The sequence below is a fragment of the Lontra canadensis genome, unplaced genomic scaffold, assembly GCF_010015895.1.
Source record: "Lontra canadensis isolate GAN:19392208 unplaced genomic scaffold, GSC_riverotter_1.0 scaffold126, whole genome shotgun sequence".
Lineage (NCBI taxonomy): Eukaryota > Metazoa > Chordata > Mammalia > Carnivora > Mustelidae > Lontra > Lontra canadensis.
The window spans coordinates 150054-172758 of NW_022631120.1; the positions used below are offsets into that span (position 1 = coordinate 150054).

A 22705-nucleotide genomic window follows, 5' to 3' on the forward strand; every position below is an offset into this window, starting at 1 on the left:
TAGGTTGTGTGTGCTTATTACAAGTGCAGCTACCCTCTGTCACCATGCAACATTATTACCTTATAATTGACTATATTCCCTACTGCGTACCTTTCATCCCCATGACTTATTCTTTCCGTAATTGGAAGCCTGTATCTCTCACCCCCCCTTCACCCATCTTGCCCATCTCCCTCTTCCTCTGGCAACCACCAGTTTGTACTCCTTATTGATGGGTCTGTTTTCCTCTAGGATTTTTATGATTTTTTTTTAACATGTAAGTCTTTGATCTTTCTGGAATTTATCCCGGCTCGTGCTGAGGCACAGATCCAGCTTCAGTTTGTCCTGATAACCACCTGACTGCCTGGAACCCTTGAGTAGCACTGCCCCTCTTCCCACGGGCTCCAGGGGCTCAGGTGGAGAGTCAGGGACAGATCGCAGCATGTGATGTAACGTTGGGGCTTTTATCCCTAGGAACTATGAGAAGATGAAGGCTGGGGGCATGGGGGTCCATGTTTTGGACTCAGGTCCATCTGTGTCTTGAAAACAGCACCCTGGCCCCAGAGTGGAGATTGGAGTAGCAATGACTCAGGCCGGACCGCGGCACACCCTGCTCGTTGCTTTTGGGTTTGAGCTCCTGGGTCTGCAGCCCTCCCACCAAAACTCCTTCTGGGTCAATTCCTGGGAATCTAGATATGCACACAGATGCCCCTCACACACCCAGAGCTCCTTCAGTGAGCTGGACCTTCCGCTGACCTCCTTCCCACGGTATTGACCAGTGCCCCATCATCACCAGCAAATGCAGCACCTGTGAACCCCACACAGCTCACCCGAGCCCACTGCCTTTTTCCTTGACCCCCACCTTCCTTCCATCTCATGCGTCTTCCAGCCCATGGATCCCACCACATCTCCCCGTCTGGCTCAAATTGCACACACACTCTAGCCCCTGCGAGGCAATTGGCAGCTTGAGGGAAGCATCCCCCCGCTGGCTGGTGACACTAAATGCCGGACCCACATGTGTATATCCAGGCTCCCGCCCCCAGCAGGGCCACCTCTGTGTGCCATCCCTCAAGGTCGTCACTCCAGGAACCTCTTCCCCTCCCTACGGATGACTCCCCTTATGCACGCGTATGGCTGTGTCTCTCATCTTGAAGACGTAGCCCTCTCTGGACCCCATGTCCCCAGAGCACCTGCTCTGTGTATTTGCAACCCTTTGGGGCAAAACTCCTTGAAAGTGCTCACTACCCATATTCCTCCTCGCCCTTCTCTTGGAGAAGCCATCTCCAACCAGATTTGCATATCTGTCCCTCCCCCTGCCCTTAGCCCTACGAGGCTAGAGCCCATGGATGGTCTTTTTTTTTTTTTTTTAAAGATTTTATTTATTTATTTATTTGAGAGAGAGAGAGCACGAGCAGAGTGAAGGGCAGAGGGAGAAGTGGCTCCCCACTAATGGGGGAACCCGATGTGGGACTCGATCCTAGGACCCTGAGATCCTGACCTGAGCTGAAGGCAGACACTGATCAGACTGAGCCACCCAGGCGCCCCCAGTAGGCTGGGCTCGGTCTTCGTCTTACTCAGCTGTCTGCAGCGCAGGGCACAGGCAGCCACCCCCTACTCCTCAGTGCACTTTCTCCCCTCAGCTTCTAGGAGGTCCCTCTTTTCTTCCCAACTTCCAACTGTTGGGACATCTCCGAGTGCCGTGTGTGTGTGTGTGTGTGTGTGTGTGTATAAGACTGAGCTCCTGATCCTTCTAGCCAAACCCGCCCGATCCACAGTCTTCCCACCTCTGTCGATGGCAACTCCATTCCTACGGTGATTCCGCTAGAATTGTGGCGTCTTTCTCCACTCCTCTCTCTCATGCTCCAGAGAAATCCTCTTGGCTCCACCTTCAGAATCCATCCAGAGACCAGCCCCCGTGCGCCCCTTCCCCTGCGCTGCTGCCTCTCTTTCCGTTGTACTTGTCATTTCATAGGTGATGTACTTGTTTGGTATCTTGGGTACCTCCCTCGCTAGAAGGTCAACTTCTTAGGACAGGGACCTTTGTCATGGTCACTGCTGTGTCCTTCGAGCCCAGAACAGCAGGTGCTCCGTGAATGTCTGCAGAGTGGATGTGCCAGTAGATGGGAGAGGGAGAACGTGTCAAGGAGGGCTCATCATTGTCCGGGTCACTACAGGGGTGGAAGGGAACATCACCCACAGAGACTAGGAACCAGGAGAGGAGCACGTTTGTGGGCAGAAGACCAGGAGCATGTCTGCGCACCTTGGCTGGGCTTTTGAGGCACAGCTGGGCCTGGAGACCCCTATGTGGGACGCTTCTGCATAGGGTAGTCAAGAATGTGATGAGATCCCTGGGGAAGACTGGAGAGGTGGGGACAGATGAGTGCAGCGGAGAACTGAAGAGAAGAAAGCCTTTCCCATGAGCTCTGAGGAGCTTCTGTGTGAGGCTGGGGTGGATGAAGCCAGATGAACAGCGAGGGAAGCGGGAGGAACGTGACCTTTTGGAAACCAAAGGGAGAGATAGTTTCCAAAAGGCGGGGCTCACTCAGCAGTGTGGGATGAGGAAGAGAAATCCTTGGCGGGCTGACCAATGTGGCAACAGGTGGCTGGGGACTCTAAGGATTGAACCCCTATCAGAGGGTCACGAGGTGTGTGGAAGGCGTGGAGTTAGAGGCAGTGACAGGAGAGCCCTCTTCCCAGCAGTGAGGGAGAGGAGAGCCAGCGCCAGAGCCGAAGAGGGCATGTGAGCAAAGGATGGGCTTTTGGCCAAGGAATTGGAGCCATTCCAGAGCTGTTGGAAAGCATCTGCTGGAGAAAGTGGGTTCAGTGCAAGAGGCAGGGAGGCAGCTGTGGGTGCAGGGTCCCTGGAAGGCAGGGCAGGTCGGCTCCTCCAGCTTCCATGATTGGACACAGACAGGAGGCTGGGGACAGGTGCACGTACGGGCTGGTATGTGCATGTAGCATCAGAAAGATGTTGGTGCATCTGTCCAGTGGCTTTTCTTTTCCTGGGAAAACAAGGCACTAGGTCCCCAGCTGAAGGTGAGAAGTCTGTCGTGCAGCTGACCACATGACCAGCGCCCTGCCCCACCCTAGTCTAGACTCGAGGGACCCACAGCACCCCCCCCACCACGTTACCATTCTCAGGCATGAGCACTACCATACATCAGTTTTTCAAGCCAAAGACCTTTGTCTTTTCTCTCCTTCTTCTATGCCCCGTGTACCCCTCCACCCCCCACCATTAAATCCTGTGGGTCCTCACTGAGAAGTATCTTCTCACTCACTTCTCTCCTCTCCATTGTGAGCACGCGAGTCCCGGCCACCATCACCTACATGGGGACAGCTCCCCTGCACCCATTCTCACGCCTCCCACCTCTCCTCCGAGCAGGACCCTTCCAGCCCACTACTTCCCACTGCCCTTCAGATCTCATGGCATGGACACAGGGCACCAAGCTCTGGCTGGCCTTCTCCCCATGCCCTCCCCTCCCCTCTGTGGACCCCAGCCCCTCAGAAGCCCAGTGGTCCTGGTGCATTGGGGGCTTTGCCATCTCTGCCCCACAGCTCCCTCCCCCTTCCTAATCATCTTTCCCCTTCAGAACCCCCGCCTGGCTCGGAAGTTGCTCCATTTTCCCTGAGTCAATTTCTTAAGCATCTGTCCTTCCCAGAAAGATTCTGCAAGTCCGAGAGCCTGCCTCTTGTATTCCCCCGTGGGCCCCCTTATTTGCCCTGCCAGGGTGGGGGTCCGGCTCATCAGTGGCGATCCACAAATATGCGTGGGCCAACTGCCTGCCGAGTGTCCCCTCCTTCCTGTGCCAATGTCGCTATCCAGACAGAGGCCTCCAGGGAGCAGAGAGTTTACTGGATTGGGTGGGAACAGTATGCCTTTAACGGAAAGTGTATGGGGTTCAAGAGTCAGGAGAACTCTTTCTAGAATGAGTTCTACCCCTTAACCCACTATGTGGCCTTGGACAAGTCATTGCTTTCTCCCTGGGCACTCGTCTTGTTATCACACATCCCGCAAAGATGACCGAGAAGGTCAAATGCAATGTGGTTTGTAACCCAGGATGCAAAGAAGACACCTGTGGGCTTCTCAGATGTTCTCCAGGAGTCCTCATCTGTTGCGGGGGTGGGGGGGGAGTGTTGGGGACAGGTGTCAGCGTGCTGCACCAGCCTTTCCTGGAGCAGCCCCCTGTGTTTCTGGACTCAGTCCCTTCAGCTTCCCCAGGCACACCCCAACCCAGCACCCTTAACCCCAGGCTGAGCCACGGGCACCCCTGCCTGTCTGCTCAGCAACACCCAGACCTGCACCCTTAGGAGTGCTCTGCCCTTTGCCCCAAATGTTTTCTCCCCAGGTCTTTCCCCTTCAGTAGAAATGAACTGACCCCAGGTGAGCCCCCACATTTGTTCTTCAGGCAGGAACAGGTCAGATTGCTACCTGGCTTTTGCCCAAACCAGACGTGGGTGGGCCCAGACAGGGATCAACAGCTTCCCTGAAATGATCGCCGAACCAATACACCGGCGGGGTGGGTGGTTGGGGGGAATTGTCCTTACCACCCACACGACCACCCCTGCCCCTGCAAGGACAAAAGCACCCCTTCTACTCTGCCACTTGGCTTTGGGGCCTGTGAGAGCATCAAAGGCTTGCAAGGAGGGGCACCCAGCAGCTGTGTGAGGGAGGGGGGCTGGCCCTGACAAGGGGACCCTCTCTCCCTGTGACGCTGAATGTGGCTTCTCTGCTTGTGTTTTGCAGGTCCTCCCGTAAGTGTCCTGGATTATCCTCTCTGTTCCTGAAAGATAAGACATGTCATTCTCTTCTGTAACTATTCCATGAAAATAATCTTTAGTTAAGGAGGTGTGTTGTGTCCTTTAAAAAAAAAAAATCAGTCCTGGACAGGAGCCATATTTTTTTTTCTTTATTTTGTAGATGAATGCCAGCACAGGATTCTATGGGCTTGACTTCCCCCTGTGAAGCATTCTGTGACTTTTTTTTCCTTCTAGGAGAGCTGGCCCGGGTCTGGCTGAGCCTCCCGGACTCTCTGGCTCAGCCCGGGTGCACAGAGATGCAAGTGCCATGTCCTCATTTTCTAAATGCTCTGCGGCAGTTAATCTGTTTAAACATTTTTGCCTCCTGTGCTTTGGCGCAAAGGGCTCTGGAGCCAGGCAGCAATGCCAGGAATCATGGGGTCCCTTTTCCTGATTGGCCAAACTAAGTTTGCCTCCCAGGTTTGGGCAGCTGAGCCGCCCAGGGAGCACCGCAACCCCCAACCCCGGCCAGCCAGAGTGGGGAGCGGGGAGGACGTTGCACTCGAGGGACTGGCCACAGGGGGCAGCACGGAAAGCAGGGGAAGCTCAGCGCCCCGGATCTCCGGAACTCAGGGCTCCTTCTGCAAAGACGTGCCGGGTGAGTCTTTGATTCATCTTGGCAGTTTTTGCAGAGCCGGATGCATCCTGACGAATCCATTCAGGGAGCTCCCTGACGGTCCGCCTGAGCCCAAGTGAACCTTCTGAAGGAATGCCTTTCGGATGAACAGTTCTGTTTTTGACTTCCCCTTAGCATGACTCCCTGCCCCATGGGCACCCTTCGGGGTGCAGCTCCTCCGTGCGTGCAGCGGCACCACACTGGGCCAGAGGGCGAGCCCGCGAGGATGGGTAGATGTATTGGCCACCGGCAGTTTCTGGCTGTTGAGTCATTCCGGGCTGTCACGGGGAGGCTAGCCTGTGTGAACTTGCTGGAAGTGCCTAACGCAGAGGGCAGAGGAGTGATTTTCTTTCTTTCTTTTTTTTTTTTTTTTTTTTTCCCTTTTTTTTTTTTTTTTACTTGGCTGTTAAACTCTTAGGTGTATTCAACAAATGCAGAATTCTCAAGCTGCAGCCTGAGATGGGTGCCGAGTATGGGACAGTGGCCAGGCAGTCAGTGCTCAGAGCCCATCAGGCAGAGGAGCATCCGGGAGCAAGAAATTACACCCCCCGCCCCCCCACCCCCGTAGCTCAGGCTTTCAAGGCTGTCTGCCCCTCAACCAGAGCCGTTTCTACTCTCTAGCCCTGATTTGGGGAGTCCTTTTCCATGGTGGCGGTGACACCACCCTTCAGAATCACCATGTCCCCCTGTGGTCCTTGCCATGTGCCCTCTGCCGGCCACCCCCCAACCACGTGGGTGTGCTTCCTGGTGGCGCCCCTCCCCCAGCTTGGCTCCAAGAGGCAGGAAATGGACGCACCGTCTCCCAGACCCATCAGAGCCCTGAGTGCCCCCCTACACACACACACCAGGAGTCCTTACCAAACCATCAGCCTTTACTGCAAACCCCGCTGAAAGTCGGGGGGACCATGGTGGGGGGGGGCCTGATTGAGTTATAAGTGTTGCCATATGGTTTTCTGCTCAAAGTCTGATTATTAATGACGTATTAATTACCACAGGGGCAATCAGGACGAGATGGCTACCCGGTAATTTGCCATTTATTTTTTGCTCTTTGTGCCCTTTTCTCTGGAGCTGATCTTCTTCCTCTGAGCCTTTATTTAACTGTCTGCGCTCCTGCCCCCTCCCCCACCCCGCCCTTCTGCTCTCAGTGGCTGAGGTCTGTCTGTAGAGGGAGGATTAGCAGTAGGAGCACTGCGATCTGTCTGAGGCTCCAGCTGTCCTGCAAGCAAAGCAAAGAGAGGCTCAAGGAGGAGACTCCTTGGCATCCCAAATCTTCCAGAAACTCTTGCTGCCCAGGCTGTCGGTGCTGAGCTGAGGGTCCGGCCCTTGGCGGTGGAGCACCCCACCCACCCACCGACCCTGGCTCAGCCGCCAGCCTCTCTCTCCCCAGCAGGCAGGGGGCTGCTTGTCCCAGCCCACCGGCATCCTGTCAGCACTCAGGGATCGGATCAGGAGGCTGGTTGGTTCCCGTGTGGTCTTTGTGGTGTCATCACTTCTCAGATCTTTTGAATTAAACCTCAAAGTTGACTTATATTTGAAATCGGTATCCCCCCAACCGGGCTGGGTGAGCACTGCCGGAAAAGGGAAATTACATGGAACTGTGCTGTTGTCTAGTCCTGCTCAGAGAAGTTAAGGAGCAGGGCCCCTAAATCCAGAAGTCCTGACACATCCGAGCGGCCGGGGGTGGGGGGTGGAAGGAGAGCATGGCAGGACCTGGGGTGTGCGGTTGGAGGATGGAAGTTGTTCTGTGCCCTCCGGCCAGGAAGACAGAGGGAGGGAAATGTGGCTTGATTCAGAGGCCTCACTAATGACCAGCTCTGTCCAGAGTGGGGACAGGCTGGTGGTGGAGGGCGGGGCGGGGGTTGGGGTGCTCCCCGCAAGTGCTGCGGGAGCCGCCTTCCCAGGGGGCTGTGGATGGCAGTCCAGTCCCGAGCACTGGGCACCAGGCAGATCTGGGCTTGCAGGCCAGCGCTGGGCCTCCCAGCTGGGGGCCCCAAGAAGAGTGGGTGGTGACTGGGGTGAATGGGTTTCTTCCCTTGTCCCCCATATTGGCTCCTCTGAGCATAGAGTGATATTGACTCCTTTCTCTCTAGCTGTGAGCCTGAGAGAGGGTGCTGACTGATGGTGGGGGTAAAGGACAGGGGTTCCAGACCAGCCCCCAGGTCCCTGATGCGGACTTATCAAGCCGGTCTTGACCACTCACTGGCTGTGAGGCTGTAAGTCTCCAGCTCCCCCACTGTGAGGAGGGCAGTGGGGTCCACGTGAAGTGAAGTGAGGTTCTGCCTGGAGCCTCCCAACATCGAAGGTCACCGCAGGCAGGTGACTAGGCTGTGAAGGAATTAAGCCTGAGGTCTGGCATGTGAAGGGCATGGTGCCCAGCCTGGGCCAGAGATGGGGCTCCGTGAGTTGGGGGAGGGGAGGTGAGGGTCGGGGGTAGGGGCGGGGGTTGGGGGGATGGAAGCGCAGTCATTGTGTCCCTCTGGTGTGAAGTTGGGAGCTTTCTGGGAAGGAAGCGGCCAGGCCTGGCGAGGAGTAAGGGGACCCTGTCAAAATCTCGGATCATGCACCCACGAGTGCACAGGGCCTGGGCGCCCCTTTTCCTGAGGTCCCCTAGCCCCAGCTTGAACCCGGGCTTCCCTTTCCACACTGATATGGCATCTTTCCCGGCTGGGCTGGACCTGCCCCCTGCTGGGTCCAAGGTGTCCATGCCTTGAGCACCAGGAGCCAGCCAGGCCCAACTGTGTGCCTCCCAGCAGCCTGGTTCCAGGAGTCCCACTGCTTGGGTGGTCACTTCTAGGATACCCATGGGCTGGGAGTGACACCCCACCAGCCTCCTGCAGCGGGGAAAGCAGGTCTTTGGGGGCAGGAGGCAGGTGGGACGCCCTTCCCTGGCTGGGCTCGCAGGGTCCGTGTGTTTTGAGCTGAAATTCAGGTCTGTTGACCCATAGACAGCCTGGTTCCCAGCCTGGAGGGGGGAGGGGGTGGGAGGTGGGTACGATCGCTCCACCATTCTCATCCCAGAGGTTAGGGTGGCTGCCACAGCAGGAGAGACCCAGGCCACCACAGAGACACCCCGTGTCCTGAGTACCCATGGGCTTGGAGTCGCTCAGACCCAACTCGGGATCCTGGCTCGGCTCTGTGGCCTCAGGCAGGGTCCTCCGCCTCTCAGAGCCTAGGGAGGTCAAGGGCATGGAAGATTATACAGGCTAACATGTGCAGAGCCAAAGGGCAGCATGGATTCGGCAGGCCCTTGACCATGCCGCTGTCTTTCCTCTCCAAGGAAAGCCCCAATGAGAGTGTGAGTGCGGGGGAGGGACAGAGGGAAAGGGAGGAGCAGACTCCGGGCTGAGCAGGGAGCCCAGAGGACTTGGGACTCCATCCTAAGCTCATGATCTGAGCCAGAGGCAGACACTTAACCCACTGAGCCACCCTGGCACCCAGGAAGTCACTCTGATCCACCAACATTCCCTGGCAATGTTGGAAAAGGAAAACGGCTTTGAGAACAGTCAGTTTTAAGAGAAGGTATTTTTCTGCAGGACCAGCGTCAAGCCGCAGGGAGGAATTTTTTTTTTTTTTTCCTTTGTGTTAAAAACATGTCACTTCCCAAAAGGAAGTGAGGCCAAAAGAAATGTCAAGGGGGGTGTGGGTTGTGGTGGAGACTGTGCATGCTGTGTGTTCTTATGTTCTGGATTAATCCAGGCTGGCTGCTCCCCTGAGCAAGAGCAGCTGAAACCAGGTCCATATGTGGACCTAAGAGCCGCAGTCAGGAGCCTGGGGCGCAGGAGGCAAGCGGGACAGTGGGGCAGGTTGTAGACTGACAAGCGCCTATGGTCACCTTGTGCACAACCTCCTTGCAAAGAGGCCAGCCTGCCCCTGTCTGTGCAAGAAGTCACGAATAGCTCCCTGCTGATGACAACATACACGTGTTTATTAGAAAACCGTCCCCAAATAGAGAAAAGCACAAAAAAGGAAAAACTGATCATCCATAATGCTCCCACCCACAGATAAGTCTTCCCAATATCTCCGTGGTTGTTCTTTTGGGACTTGTTATGTGTGAGTTCGTTTTCATTTATGATTCTAAAAATGGGATTACTGGACATACTTCTTTGGAGACTTTTTTTTTTCTTTTCACTTAACATAACATGAGATGTTTCCACATCCTTCAGAATTATTCTAGAATGTACTAGCTACATAGCATTTTTTCATTTGTGTAATTTAACCCAAGTCCAGGTTATGGTGTATTGACAGTCTTTTACCGCTATGATCCACATCCTGGGAATAAATACAGGTGTATTTCCATTATTATCTCCTCAGAATCAATATCTAGAAGTTGAGTTGCTGGACCAAAGGGTTTGCATATGTTGAAGGCTTTTGATGTGTGCCAAATTGCCCTCCTGGGGATTATTCTAATTTACATTCCCACCAACACTGTAGGAATGTTGCATATTTCCCCAAACCCTGGCCAACTGTGGGTATTATCATACTTTTAAATCTATGCCAATATGATAAGTTAAAAAAATATGTGCATGTATGTATCTTGTTTTAATTTGGGCTATATTTTAATGAGAAGTGCAGTCTTGGAGATTAAACTAGTTTTAATAACGTTTGTGTAAATTTAACTGCCGCCTGGTGGTAGAGATTAGAATTGCAGGTGTAATTGAAAGGAAAAGTCAGCATATTCTTTAAGAGCTTCCGGATCCAGGTTGGTCCTGGGACATCATGGAATCAGCAGCCTAGGGGGAATTCTGAGCTCCGAATATTCTATGTCAGAGGTGGGACCCACAAAGGAGCCCTAGGCACTGTGCTCGTCTTGCATTTTGGGGGTAGTAGTCAGCATTTATGTTGATAAAGTGATTTTTGCCATCTCATACATAGGCGGCTTGGCTCTGTTCAGCAGATCTGGAAGACGTCCTGCCCTGTGCTGAGTACTGGGCTGGCACAAAGATGAGTCACACCAGTGGTAGTCTTTGGGGAGCTGTGAGGGAGGGGGACCAACACAAGCAAACCAATCTGCCTTGGGACGGAGTAGAAGGAACAGTTAGGGGTCACTGTGACTCCCTGGAGATTTCTTATACAAATGCTTTCTTCATTCCAAACCATGGCTTTGGTCTACGAGGAAAGGCTCCATCTTGCCTACACCTTGACTTTTGCACGTTTTTTTCTTTTCACTTAACATAACATGAGATGTTTCCATCAAATTTCTCTTTGAAATTTTGATTGACTCTTAACATTGAGCTTTAGTGACTTTCTGGTTGGTTTTACACCTTCAGAGAGTAGTTTAAACATTTTTCCAAAAATGCGTTTGTGGCCTATCTTACAGGACTTAAGGTTTCCATGAACCTGAAAGTATGAGGAGAGCGTCAGGTTGTGAGGCCAGACATGCGGAGAGTTGATGAAATCCAGACAGGCTGGTGTGGGGGGCTGTGCTCACTGAGCAGTAAGTCTGTGTCACATGCTTTCCCGGGTCTTTGGACCAACACCAAACAAGAGACAAGCGGAGGTCTGTGTGGGTTAAGCATCTGCCTTTGGTTCAGGTCATGAGCTTGGGATCCTGGGATACAGCCCCATGTCGGGCACTCTGCTCAGTGAGGAGTCTGCTTCTCCCTCTCTCTGTTCTTTCTCTCTCTGGCTCTCTCTCAAATAAATAACTTTTAAAAGAAGAAAGAGAGACAAGGGGAGAGAAACACTAAACAAGGAAACCAATAAACCAATGAGCAGTGAAATGTGCTAGGCAGAGGACAAAGCAGGGATGTATGGAGAATGCCAGCTGGACTCGTGGGTGGGCATAACGGGGATTAAGTCATCCAAAGGCTCTTGGGGAGGGTGATGTTTGAGCTGAGCTTTTAACGGTGAAAACGATGCTGAGATCTTGTGGGGAAAGTGTTCCTGGAGGAAAAAAAGCAAGTGCATGAGGTCATGAGTTGTGGGGAACCTTCACGTATCCAGAGTGCACAAGAAGGGTATGGGGCAGGAGGGCATGGTGGGGAGGGGGGTGAAGCTGGAGAGATCTCCAGCCCTGCGTGGCTGGAAGCTTGTAGGCTGTAGGCTAACAGGCTGACCAAGGCTGGAGGCCAGGGAGACTTGGCTTTGTGTTTATAGAAACCACAAGCTGACTTGCCCGGGGCTCAGAGATTTAACCCCCCTCCTGAGGCAAGAAAGGACTGTCTCTTCCCCTCCCCCCTCCCCCCCAAGCCCTTCCAACACGCCCTGGGAAGCAAGTGCACTTACTGAGAGCTGGCGCTCACCCTGGGAGGTCCGTGGTCTCCTCCCTATTGACAGATGAGGAGGCTGAGCACTTGGCTGAGATGTAAGGCCCACCCACATGACAAAGCCCAGAATCTCGCACAGGCTGGGGGACTCCTCCCTCTGGCAGACCGGCTTGGGCAGCAGGTGGGGGCTCAGGACTGTCTCATGTGGTGGCACGAGGGTCTTTCTTCTCTTAGCACCCAAGGACCCCGTATCTGAAGTTGATGTCCTCTCGACCTCCTACCTTGCTTATATCGGAAGCCAGAGCTCACCCCATGTGCCATGCCATTATCCGCTTGTCCAGACCCTTCTCTGCTCTCTGGAAAAACCAAAATGGAAAGCCAGGTCTAACATAAAGAAAGACGTCTGTTTCTCCCTTCCACACCTATGGCCAGGTGTGAGGCTAGGCCCAGTGACATCGGGAATCAGGTCTGTGCAACACTTGAGTTCAAAAGCACATCTCAACCCTAAATGTGCCCATTGGATGTCATGAAAAGATGAAGTTTACAGTGGCCACACTGGGTGTCCAGATCTCGACGTGGGCAAGGGCGGGGGGTGGGGGGCCGGGGTGCACCTGGCTTCCTTCCTGAAAACCCCCAAAAACCCAGGCCATGAGAGCCTCCCATACAGAGAAGTCTCCAGCATCACCAGGAGGGCTGTGATACATAGGGGCAGGGCTTGGGGCCCCTCGGAGGAAGGAGTGGCTAACTCTCTGGGACAGGGGGATGCCTCACAAAAGAGGGACATCTGAGGTGTGTCTTAAGGGAGGAGCAGGAGTTCGGCAGGAGGGCAAGCTGGGGAGACATTGCACGCGGCACACACGTGGGTGCTGTCAACCCCATGGGGAGTACAGTGGGGTCCCCTGTCCCCTGGGGACAGTGCCTCTGGGGTCAGCAGAGAGAGGAAGGAGGTGAAGTTGAATGCAGGGTTTGGAGGCCACAGAAACCCCAAGTGCTGTGGACAGGTGTGAAAACGGAAGAGACAGACCTCCCTGGCAACAGGGCAGAACGCAAGGAAAGGGTTCTAGAATCAGCACGGGGTGCACCCCCAGCCTCGGGAAACCAGAACCCAGGTCCCAGGGAATGCCTCTCCTCGCTCTGGGCTGAACTGTGGTCGATGAGACAGGGTCTCAGCCTGGGACCAATTTTGAAACGCAGAACTCCGTTGGACCATTTGGAATTAATCAAGTGAGCCAAAAAGGACCACGGAGCACCACACATTCATATGCTTTCTTGCACTCTCGAAGTTCAAAAACAGCTTTGATTGTAAAAATGTAATTAGTTAAATGATTCATCTGTAATATTCCCAATTCATCTGTTTTTCGATTTCGACAAACTACGTCTCATTTTCCTCTAGCCCCCTGCGGCGCCGCTCCCCAGGATCCCCCCCCCCCCCCCCCCCCCCCCCCCGCCGATTCCGGGTAGAGCAGGGATGGGATGAAAGGAGACTTCCTGAGCCCCGGATAATGGCCCCCAGATTGGAACCTCTGGGAGACACAGCTGGGCCCGAGGGAGAGGGCCACTTCGCTGGGATTTCCTCCCCACAGTCCCACTTACCAAAGAGTATGCACTCCTTGACTCTGGCCCCTGGCCTTGGACCTGTGCTGTGTCCCCCGAGTCCATTTGATTGTCACCTCTGGGGTCCCTACATGCCTTGCTTACACTCCGTAGCTGTTCGCATCTTCTTGGCAGTAGCCGAGAGCCCCCAGCCCCAGATAGCAGCCTCATCCCTGAGTCCAGCTCCTCCCACAGGACACCCTATAGGGGGCCTGCAGATGAGGTCCCCTCCCGTCCTTTGTGGGGTGGGGAGGGGGGAGGCCTGCAGTGACATCTTTGTACACCGCAGCCCTCCCGCCTGATTTCTGGCTGAGCCTCTTCCCCCTTCCCCAGGCAACAAAGCAGTCCTCCCTGCAGTACGTAGAAGGCTTCTTCACAGACCCGAACCAGGTCACTGAGGTGAACTCAGGCCTTCCAAGCAAACAGACTTGAGAGAAAGCCATTATTTGGGTACAGAGGGGGTCCTGCCAGCTCCTCCTGCAGTCAGGGACTGGACTTGTGTCTTGCTCACGCAGTGGAAAGAGGATGGGCTTTGGGGTTCCATAGACCACATGGCCTCAGGCACATCCCCAACCTGTCTTTGGCCACTGAGGTAACCGGTAAATGACCCCACAAGAGCCCTTAATGCTGGGCACACAAGCTGGGTTCGGTGATGGCTGCTGACCTCAGCAAGAGGAGCCCTGGAGGCTGAAGGAGCCCCCTTTGGGCCAGTGTCCCCAGTTCCCAGAACCCTGACTGTGACCCTCCCCCCCCCCGCCCTGCAGGAGTCCTCAGGTGCCCTGGATGGCCCTCAGCGGGTCAAGAGCGCTCTCTGCTGACCCCAGGGTTAGACACCAGAGTGGGGGCGGGGGTAGGGGGGTGGGGGGGGTGTGTGTGACTGGACATCCATTCACATGGCAATTGGTTCTTTCAACACCGTGTATTTTGTTCTCATGATTTATGAAGCACTTTGTTTGGCACTTGGGATGAAAGAGTGAAAAAACATCCCAAGGTCCCTACCCACTTAGAGGTTGTGGTTGTGTGGGAGAGAGAATCAAAGTTCAGTGTCACTTTGCGCCAAGGTCAGGGCTAGGACCACCTGCAACCCGGGCCTGGCCACATAGGGGGTCAGGGGTGCTGCTCTGGGGAAGGGAGGTGTGACCTGAGGGCAGAATACAAGTAGGTGCTGACCCAGGTTGTTGCAGGGTAATATCCAGACAGAGGCCACAGAGAACAGGGCCAGCTGGCTTGGTTAAGCAGGGGGAGGGGGGCAGGGTAGGCAGGAGGGCACGAGGGGGAAGAAGCCAGCATCTTGAAGCCAGTTGGCTGCCTCCCCAGGAGCCACAAGGTGGAGGGAATTTGCAATGGTGTCCAACCTGGGAAGGACTGGACAGACACAAAAAACTTCACAAACCGGGGCGCCTGGGTGGCTCAGTGGGTTAAGCCGCTGCCTTCGGCTCAGGTCATGATCCCAGACTCCTGGGATCGAGCCCCGCATCGGGCTCTCTGCACAGCGGGGAGCCTGCTTCCCTTCCTCTCTCTGCCTGCCTCTCTGCCTACTTATGATCTCTGCCTGTCAAATAAATAAATAAAATCTTTAAAAAAAAAAAAAAAAAAAAACTTCACAAACCTATCAGACTGCCCAGGAAGCAGTGAGTTCCCCATCACTGGAGGTATGCAAGGGCTGCACGCCCACTTACCAGGAAGGGCATCTAAGGAGAGGCTGGCCCCAATGGGTCATCTTCCCACAAGTGAGTCGTTCCACCAATAGGGCCTCTTTGGGGGGCTACTCAGACCCAAACTCAGTGCAGCAGGTGGGGAGCTTGGTGTGGGGGTACTTGACAGGTGCTTGCTGAAGCCAGAGGGGAATGATGAGGTGGGAAGCACTCAGGGTTTAGGCACGAAATTCAGGTTCGTGTCCCAGGTAGACCTGACCACGCCTGACCTCCCCGGGGAAGGCCAGGCTGTGGCAGCTGGAGACAGGGAAGCTGGTGGAGGCTGGTGCGGGAGAGAGGCCAGGTCCTAGGCAGGGACAGTGAGGGACTGGAGAGGGGTCCACGGTTTGGGGAGATGGTTCAGAGCTGGAAATGCAGGCTCACATGCTCCTAGTTGCGTTCCCTATATGGGCCAGCCAGGGGAGGAATAGGTGAGGCATGGATCTGGGAGAGCGCAGGACTGCCCCCCCACACTGCGGGGCTGAACTTGGGGGTGCCACAGGCCCCACCTAAAGAGGGCGCCACAGTGCAACCTACGCACCTGGATCATTATCACAGCTTCCCCCAACAGTTCGAGAGAAGCTGGAAATCCAGATTTCACACAAAATCTTTGGATCCTTAAGGGTTCCAACTAATTCAACACCAGTGCAGGGTAATTGCGTTGTCTGGAAACCAAGGAGGGCCGGCCTCACAGCCCAGGGGGTGGCAACGGGAGAGGCCTGGGCGAGGCCTGGGCGTGGCCGGGACCCCACGAAGCACCTGCAGCCTCAGTGTCTGCCGCCAGCCGTCCCTGTCCCTCTGTCCCCTGGTCTCTCAGTTGCACCTTCTGCCTCTCTTAGACTATCTCCATCTTGTGGTTCATGCCACATGCAGACCATTACCGTGGGGTCAGCTGCTGCGTCCTGCTAGCTTCCCACCCCAGACTGCTACTTCCAGTGCCTTCCACCAGACCAGCCCCACGTGCCTGGGCTGGAGAAACCAGTCCAGAGGCTGGCGGCTCAGGGACACAGGGTGCGCCTCATTGACCCATACTGCACGGTCCCACACCCTGTGGGAGTCTGGTGGGCATCTGACTCCCTTCTCCCCACCCAGGAACCGTCTTTCCTGATACCTGACAGGGTAATCATGTAGCAGGCAAATGTGTAATTTAAGCAGGTATTTTGGGATCGGTTCAAAGGCATAGCACCATCTCTTCCAGCCACGATGTATAACACGGACACAGACGTAATTGCTTCCAGGGCGCACAGGGTAGACTGAACGTGCCTTCTCCCCAAAATAGAAGCCAGATGGCTTCCTGGCCTCACAGGATCGTAGAGCTGAAAGGGACCCAGGAGATTTTCTAAGCGGAGGGTTACAAACTCAGATCCGTCCACAGAATTGGCAGGTCACCTGGACGGGGCAGCGGGCCACTCGAGGGGCAGGGCCTGCGGGCCAGGGGCGGGGCCTGTGGCCCAGGGGCGGAGCTATGCTAAGGAGGCTCTTGCCTCACCAGATTTGCCAGGCATGCCACCTGGGGGTGGAGAGACAGCACCATCTTCCAACCTTTCTAGAAAAGCACAAACTCTGGATGTTTGTGCACAACATCCCAATTTTTAAAAAGATTGCAACTAAGTTCGTTGGGTTTGGGTTTGGGATTCTTAACTGTACAAACCAAACCAAGCCTGGCTCTGGGCCAGCCCTTCACTGTACAGACAAAGAGTCAGAGGGTGGCAGCTGGACCAGGCCTGGAATCTCGGCAGGTTCCTGGAACCCCGCCCAGCTAAAGTCTTCATGGCTGACTGAGTTGGGGCGCCATTAATTGATGGCTCTACAAAGGGCCACAGATCCCAGGACGGGGTTCCCGGGAGGAACCGGGGCCCACCACCAGGGCTTGAGCTACAGCCAGGCTGGACCCAAGAAGCAACGGTCCTCTCTCTACCCCACAGCGAAATCCAAGCCCGGGAAATTACTAGACCCAGACAGTCTTGCTGTGGTCCATGTGTGTGAAGCCTGGTCTGAGAAATCAGAACCACATGGGGCTGACCTGCCCTGCGGCGGCTGCCCACCCACTCTAATGAGGGAGCCTTCACACAGGAATGCACACATCCCAGCCTGGGACCCTGGGGCCCAACAGCCTTGTAATTTGATGAATTGTCAACATCTGGGCTGTAATTACTGGTCCCTGGACTGATAATCCTGGTAAGCCCCCTCACATCCATGGGCCCTGTCCTGGTGCAATTTGGAGGCTCCATTCCCCGACGGGAGCCGCCAGCATGAATTACAACTGGCAAGGGAGACAGGCACCCCGCTCCAGCCGGTCTGAGCATCGACTCCTGTCTGCACCTAAACACGGCCTGTTTATGGATTTAGCTCAGTGCAGCAGACACTGTCGCAGATTGGGAAGCCTGAGCCCCAGCTAATCAGGGAAGAACAGAGCCAAACCCCGTGTGGGCTGAACAGTCAGCCCAGCCCTTTTGCTTCAGGGTCCCTCCAGCAATGAGCCAGCAGACTCAGCTTCCCAAACTTACTTCCCAAAGAAACCTCCCCTCCATTGCCACTCCTGTTAATTTTTCCTAAGAGATGGCACTGAAGAACCCTGCTTGGGAAATGCTCAGTGGTGGGGAAGTTGGGAGCGTGGGAGCAGACCCATGAAGGTGCAGCCAGAGTCCTGCCACCTGCCATTCAGAAGAACCAGACAAGGTCACTCCCCAGCACTGCCCAGGGCTCATGCAGACCCCATGCCTGTGTCAGCCTGCCTACAGGGTCTCATGCCTCTGGTTGGTCTGGGAGAGGAAGAGGCAGAGGAGACAGATCTAGGACTCCTTCTACTGGACACGTCCTTGGAGAGGAGAAGGACATGTCCCCCATTTTGCAGATAAGAAAACTGAGGCTCTAGGTGGCTCAGGTCACTGAGCTAGGCGAGGAGCCAAGCCAGCACACTGGGGGGCTCTTGGCCTGCCTGGCCTGCGTGTCTCGTGCACAGCACATCCGGCAACTGTCCTGGGGCTCTGCTGATCTGCAGTGGGTGGGGGGGGTAGATAGTGATTTAAAGCAGAACCGAGGCTTGTAAACAGCTGTGGGGTTTCCTGGAGGGCAGAATGTGTTGAAAACCTCTGGTGAATTCCGTGGCTTTGATCAGGCAGGAGAGGGAGCCCACAGGAACAGACTGGCCATGGGCACAGTGCTGTTGGCGTCCGACCCTCTGGAGTGCCTGTCCAGGGGAAGCGGAGGCTCTGAGACAGAATTTGAACCCTGGCAAGGCCAAAGTTCTGCATTCGCCTGTGGCTGCCCCGCGTGCCTTCCTTCCCTGCTCCTTTTGCGGGAGATGCCCCTTAGTCTGGGGAAGGGGAGGGCTGCCTTGACAGGGCAAGACCCCTGCCATCAAGGACGTGCCCCCACCCAGGCCCGGGGTCCGCTTGTCCAGACTGCTTGCACTCCTGATGGCTCTCCTCTGCCCAAGACTGGCTTGCTGTCTGCTAGAACACTCAGTCTGGACCCTTCCCCGCCTCAGTCCAGGCTGACCGTGCCTTCCACCCCGTGTTTGTCCTTGACTCCCTTCAGACCAGCTCCTGGCCCTCCCCTCGAGCATTTCTGCTCCTCTGAGGACTTCCAGAGCCTGGCTCAGGCATCCTTCCAGCCCATGGAAACGTCTGGTTCATAGATGGTCCACACAGCCTCCTGGTGAGGCTGGGAACGTTGCCCTCCTGAACAGCCACAAGCAGGACGAGGGTTTAGACAAGACAAGCTGCAGGAAAGAAACCTACTTCACAGTGTGTTCCCTGGTGTTTTTCAAACTTACTTGACCTGCAGATCCATTCCTCCTATGGGGTCCAAGCCAAAGGAACATCTCAGGCTCCCTCCTGCCCAGACGCTTCTAGAAAAACAGGGTACCCACAGCACTGGGTGCTCTCTGTCCACACAGTAGACATCCTGGAATGGGGCCTGGGGACCCAGCATTGATGGACCAGAGACAGGCCCAGCCCCAGGAAGGGCCGAACCAGGACACATGCTCTGTGCCCAGCAAGGGACAGGCGGGCTTTGGGCACCAGACCAGGAGGTTGGGACATCATCCTGCAGGAGTGAGGCTGCCCCAGAGGGGCTGCAACAGGAGAGCAGATCTACATTCTAGAAAGTTCTCCAGGGAATTGCATGGGAGAGACTACAGGTATTAGGGAAGGGCCACAGGGATGATGCTCAGGTCTCAGCGTGTGTCGTAAGCCTTTCCTGGAATGTGGCAAGGAGGCTAGGACATGCCTTGTGGGGCCAGGGACCAGAGTCCCTGGCATCCTGAAGCCAGATGGACCCACAGATGTTCACTCTGCAGCCCGTAGAGGGCTTTAAAAATAAGAAAGGCAGGGGCTCCACATATGTGCTTCTCCAGACACAGACTGCTTCCTGGGTGGGGGGAGGTGGGGAGTGGTCATGCAGACAGTGGTGCCTGTGCCGCCCCCTGGGAAAGGAGCTGGGGAGGGGTGAAGGAGGTTTGCTTTGTTCTGTCTCCTTCTGCACGGTTCATGCGTTCTACTGAGTGCACATAGCACGTGCGTGCGCATACACACACACACACACACAGGCCAGTGACACAGGGAGGCCTGCATGTCCTTGTCACAAGTGAGGAGGTCCAGGTCACCAGCTGGCATGTGGGCAAGGCTGGATTTGGTCTCAGGTGTGTCTGAATCCAGAGCCATTCTCCTCTGACCACCTGGCATGTCTCCTGGAGCTCAGCCCCAGGGCTCTCTTCCAGGATGGGGACCCAGCTCTGTGGTAGACAGCCTCAGGGGATGTTGCTACTCCTCCTGGAGGCTCCCAGAAGGGCCATTTGAGCTGGGCTTTGAGGAACGAGTAGGAGTTCTCCAGGTGGAAGCAGGACTGTCTGCAGTGGAGGAACTGGGAAAGCACAGCTTGGGGCCAGGAAACAGCGTGGTGGGTGGAAGTCCGTGGGCCTCCAGAGGCCCCAGATATGCCCCCTGAGACCTCTGGAGCAGCTCTCTCCAAATCCCAGGGGCTGCCAGGAGGCCACGCTGTGGCAGAGTTTAGGGGAAAGCTGGGGCAAACCCAGGGCAGGAACAGCCCTGCTGGGGAGAACAGGTAATGAGGATGCTGAGGCTCAGAGAGGTTGATTGGCTCTCCTGGGGTCACACAGCAAGCACATCTGTCTGACTCAGCACTCTCTCTGGTAGAGCCCTAGGGTGACAGAGGGCCCAGAGAGCTCTGCCCAAAGAGGGGATGTTCAGTTGGGGAGACAGACATGCCAGGAATCCCAGAAGGAAGGCAAGGCCTGCTAGCCTCCGTCATAGGTTCCCTGGGACCTAGGGGCCACCTGTCAAGGGTGCTGCCCTGTGCTGTGGGAGAGGGAGAACTGCCAGGAGAGGAGGGCCTGTTTCAGCCCTTGGACAGTCCCGATGCCTCAGCTTCTTCATCTGCAGGATGGGGCTGTGGGGCCTGCTTCCCAGGGCGGCAGTGAGGGTGGAGGCCGGGAAGGGTGTGGCCCCGGACAGTCTCCTCCTCGGCGGCCCCAAGGAGAGGGGTGCCCGCCTCCCTCAGACCAGCCCTGCACTGGGTCCCAGGGCCTGTGAGGGGCCCCTTGCTGCCAGTGACTTAGCTGTGAGGCCCACTGTGTCCTCCCTCCCAGCACGGCATGGCACGGGAAGAGGAAGGAGATTAACTTAGCTCTAAGCTTCCTCTCTTTTTTCATCTCTGCCTGCATGAGGGATTTGGGCAGATGAGGGAGCATGGCTGGGGGATATCGGTGCCTGGAGGACAGAGAGTGGAAGTGCCTTTCTGGACTCCAGCCCTGGCCTGTTCTGGCTGGGTCACCTGGGGCGAGACCTTTCCCTCTCTGGGCCTCAGTTCCCTCCTGGAAGACAGGGATGGTAACACCTGCCTTACAGGCTTGCTGTGGTGATTCAGACTTAGTATGGGGGCCACGAGGACCCCCCAGGTGAGACTCAGGGTGGGACTGGGCCCCTTGTGTGTTCTGGGCCTGGGTGAGGCCTAGCAGCGCCTGAGCATGGGGAGTAGAGGAGGAGCGGGGTCCAATTTTAGCAGACTAAGAGGGGAGGTCTCAGGCCCATGGATCCAGGGGTCAAGCCAGCTGGGAGCCAGCAGGAGGTGGGCCAGCGAGGGCAGTCCCTGGTGAGCCTCAGCCTGGGAACCCTCCTGACCAGGAGCCCTCGGATCCTAGACCCCACCCCATCTCCTGGGATTCCTTCTGCCCCCAGGACACAGCCTCGAAGTCCAGACCCTCAGCCGACCTTGAGGCTGGTGGCCAGGGCCACTTAAGGGACAAATTTTCAGAACTGCCCTGGCTTCCTGCCTGGAGCAAGGCCCTGGTGTGAGGAAAAGCCCCTCTTAGGGCATCTGGGGGCGGCGTAGCTGGCCCAGTTCAGGGAGGTCTGACTGTGCAGCCACGGAAACTGACTGTTCGCTGTTGGGCCCCAGGCCGTGTGCAGACCTGAGGGAGGAGAGACTGGCTTCCAGGAGCCAGAGAGTGTCTCCCAGGTAGAGGAGCCAGGGCAGGGCCTTGAAAGCAGAGGGAACAGCTCACGCGAAGGCATGAATATGGGGAAGAAGCAGAGAGCTTGGGAAGACCAGGGACACAGGACAGCCCCAAGGCAGAGGCTGGGCTGGGCCATGAGGACACCAGTGCTGGGCACGGGAGTGCAGCCTCCGCAGGGCAGGGACACGTGAGAGAGACCAGGATGGGAGGGAGGCTGATGCTGAGACGGAGCTCCTGTCTGCTGCTCACAGGCCCTGTGCCTCTGGGCTGTGCTTTCTGCCCACGGTGCCCTCCCTAAAGCCCCAATTGTTACTTTCTCAGGCCAGAACTCCTAATCTTTCCCAATACCCCCCAGAGCCTGGCAGGCTGCCCCCTGCTCGGAACTGCCAGAACCCTTGGTCTGTCCTGCCCCGGACTTTCCACCTTTTACTGTACGTATCTACTCACGCTTCATCTTTCTCACTACCTTTCCTTGCTTTGACTCAACACACGCTGAGAGGCACGTGCTCTGTGCCAGGCCTCATCCGAGCACTGGTGACACGGGGATCAGACCTTTTTCCTGGATCCGCTGGTAGACGTGTGTAGACCACACGGTGACGATGCACGGTGTAATGTGCGACCCTTAGAAAACGGGCCGGGTGCAGGGACAGATGGCCTGACTTCTGAGAAGTGAAGGAGCCCCAAGGGCATCGTGAAGGAGGAGGTGACTGAACAAAAGATGGCACGCAAGGGGGTGAGGGGTGTGCCCGGCGGGCAGGCGGTGCATGTGCAGGCTCAGGAGAGTGGAGCTGCCTGGAACATCTGTAGCGTCTGTGGGACGAGGAGGCCGCGCAGGGTGGAGGACAGGGGTCGACAGAGACTGGTCAGACCCAGTTGGTGGCACTGCCCTCGGATTCTTGTCTGCTTCCACCTGGTGGGGGAGCTCAGCGGGGCTTTCTGAGGGGGCAGCAGCTGGACAGGCAGAGGGCGCCCGTGGGGGCTGCTTGGCAGCCGTCCCTGACCCCCTGCAGACACCACGGAGCCCCCAGAGCCTCTGCGATGTGCCAGCCCTTGGGACCCAGCCTTGGGAGATTTGGTTTCCCTTGACCTTGACTTTGGCCTGCTAAGGCCACAGCAGTGCAGGGAATTAAAAGAGCCTTGAGGACTCCTCAGGCCTGTCTTAGCCTGTTTGGGCTGCTCTAACAAAGGGCCACGGACTGGGTGGTCTAGAAACAACAGAAATCGACTTCTCGCAGTCTCGGAGGCTGGAGGTGTGAGGTCAGGATGCCGGTGCTGTCGGGGTTCTGGTGGGAGGCCCTCTTCCGGGCTGCAGGCGGCTGCCTCCTCCCTGTGTGCTCACATGGTG

The 22705-nt window shown here is 56.1% G+C and overlaps 1 protein-coding gene across 1 annotated transcript in view; it reads left to right on the forward strand.

Moving 5' to 3' along the window:
* The window catches only part of LOC116857809 (collagen alpha-1(XXIII) chain-like), a 74515-nt gene that overhangs the window by 26663 nt on the left and 25147 nt on the right, over window positions 1-22705 (forward strand). The window contains exons 3-4 of the mRNA XM_032842246.1: window positions 4721-4728; window positions 6385-6411. Coding sequence (XP_032698137.1) covers window positions 4721-4728; window positions 6385-6411 — 35 coding nt within the window. The remainder of the gene's footprint in view (window positions 1-4720; window positions 4729-6384; window positions 6412-22705) is intronic.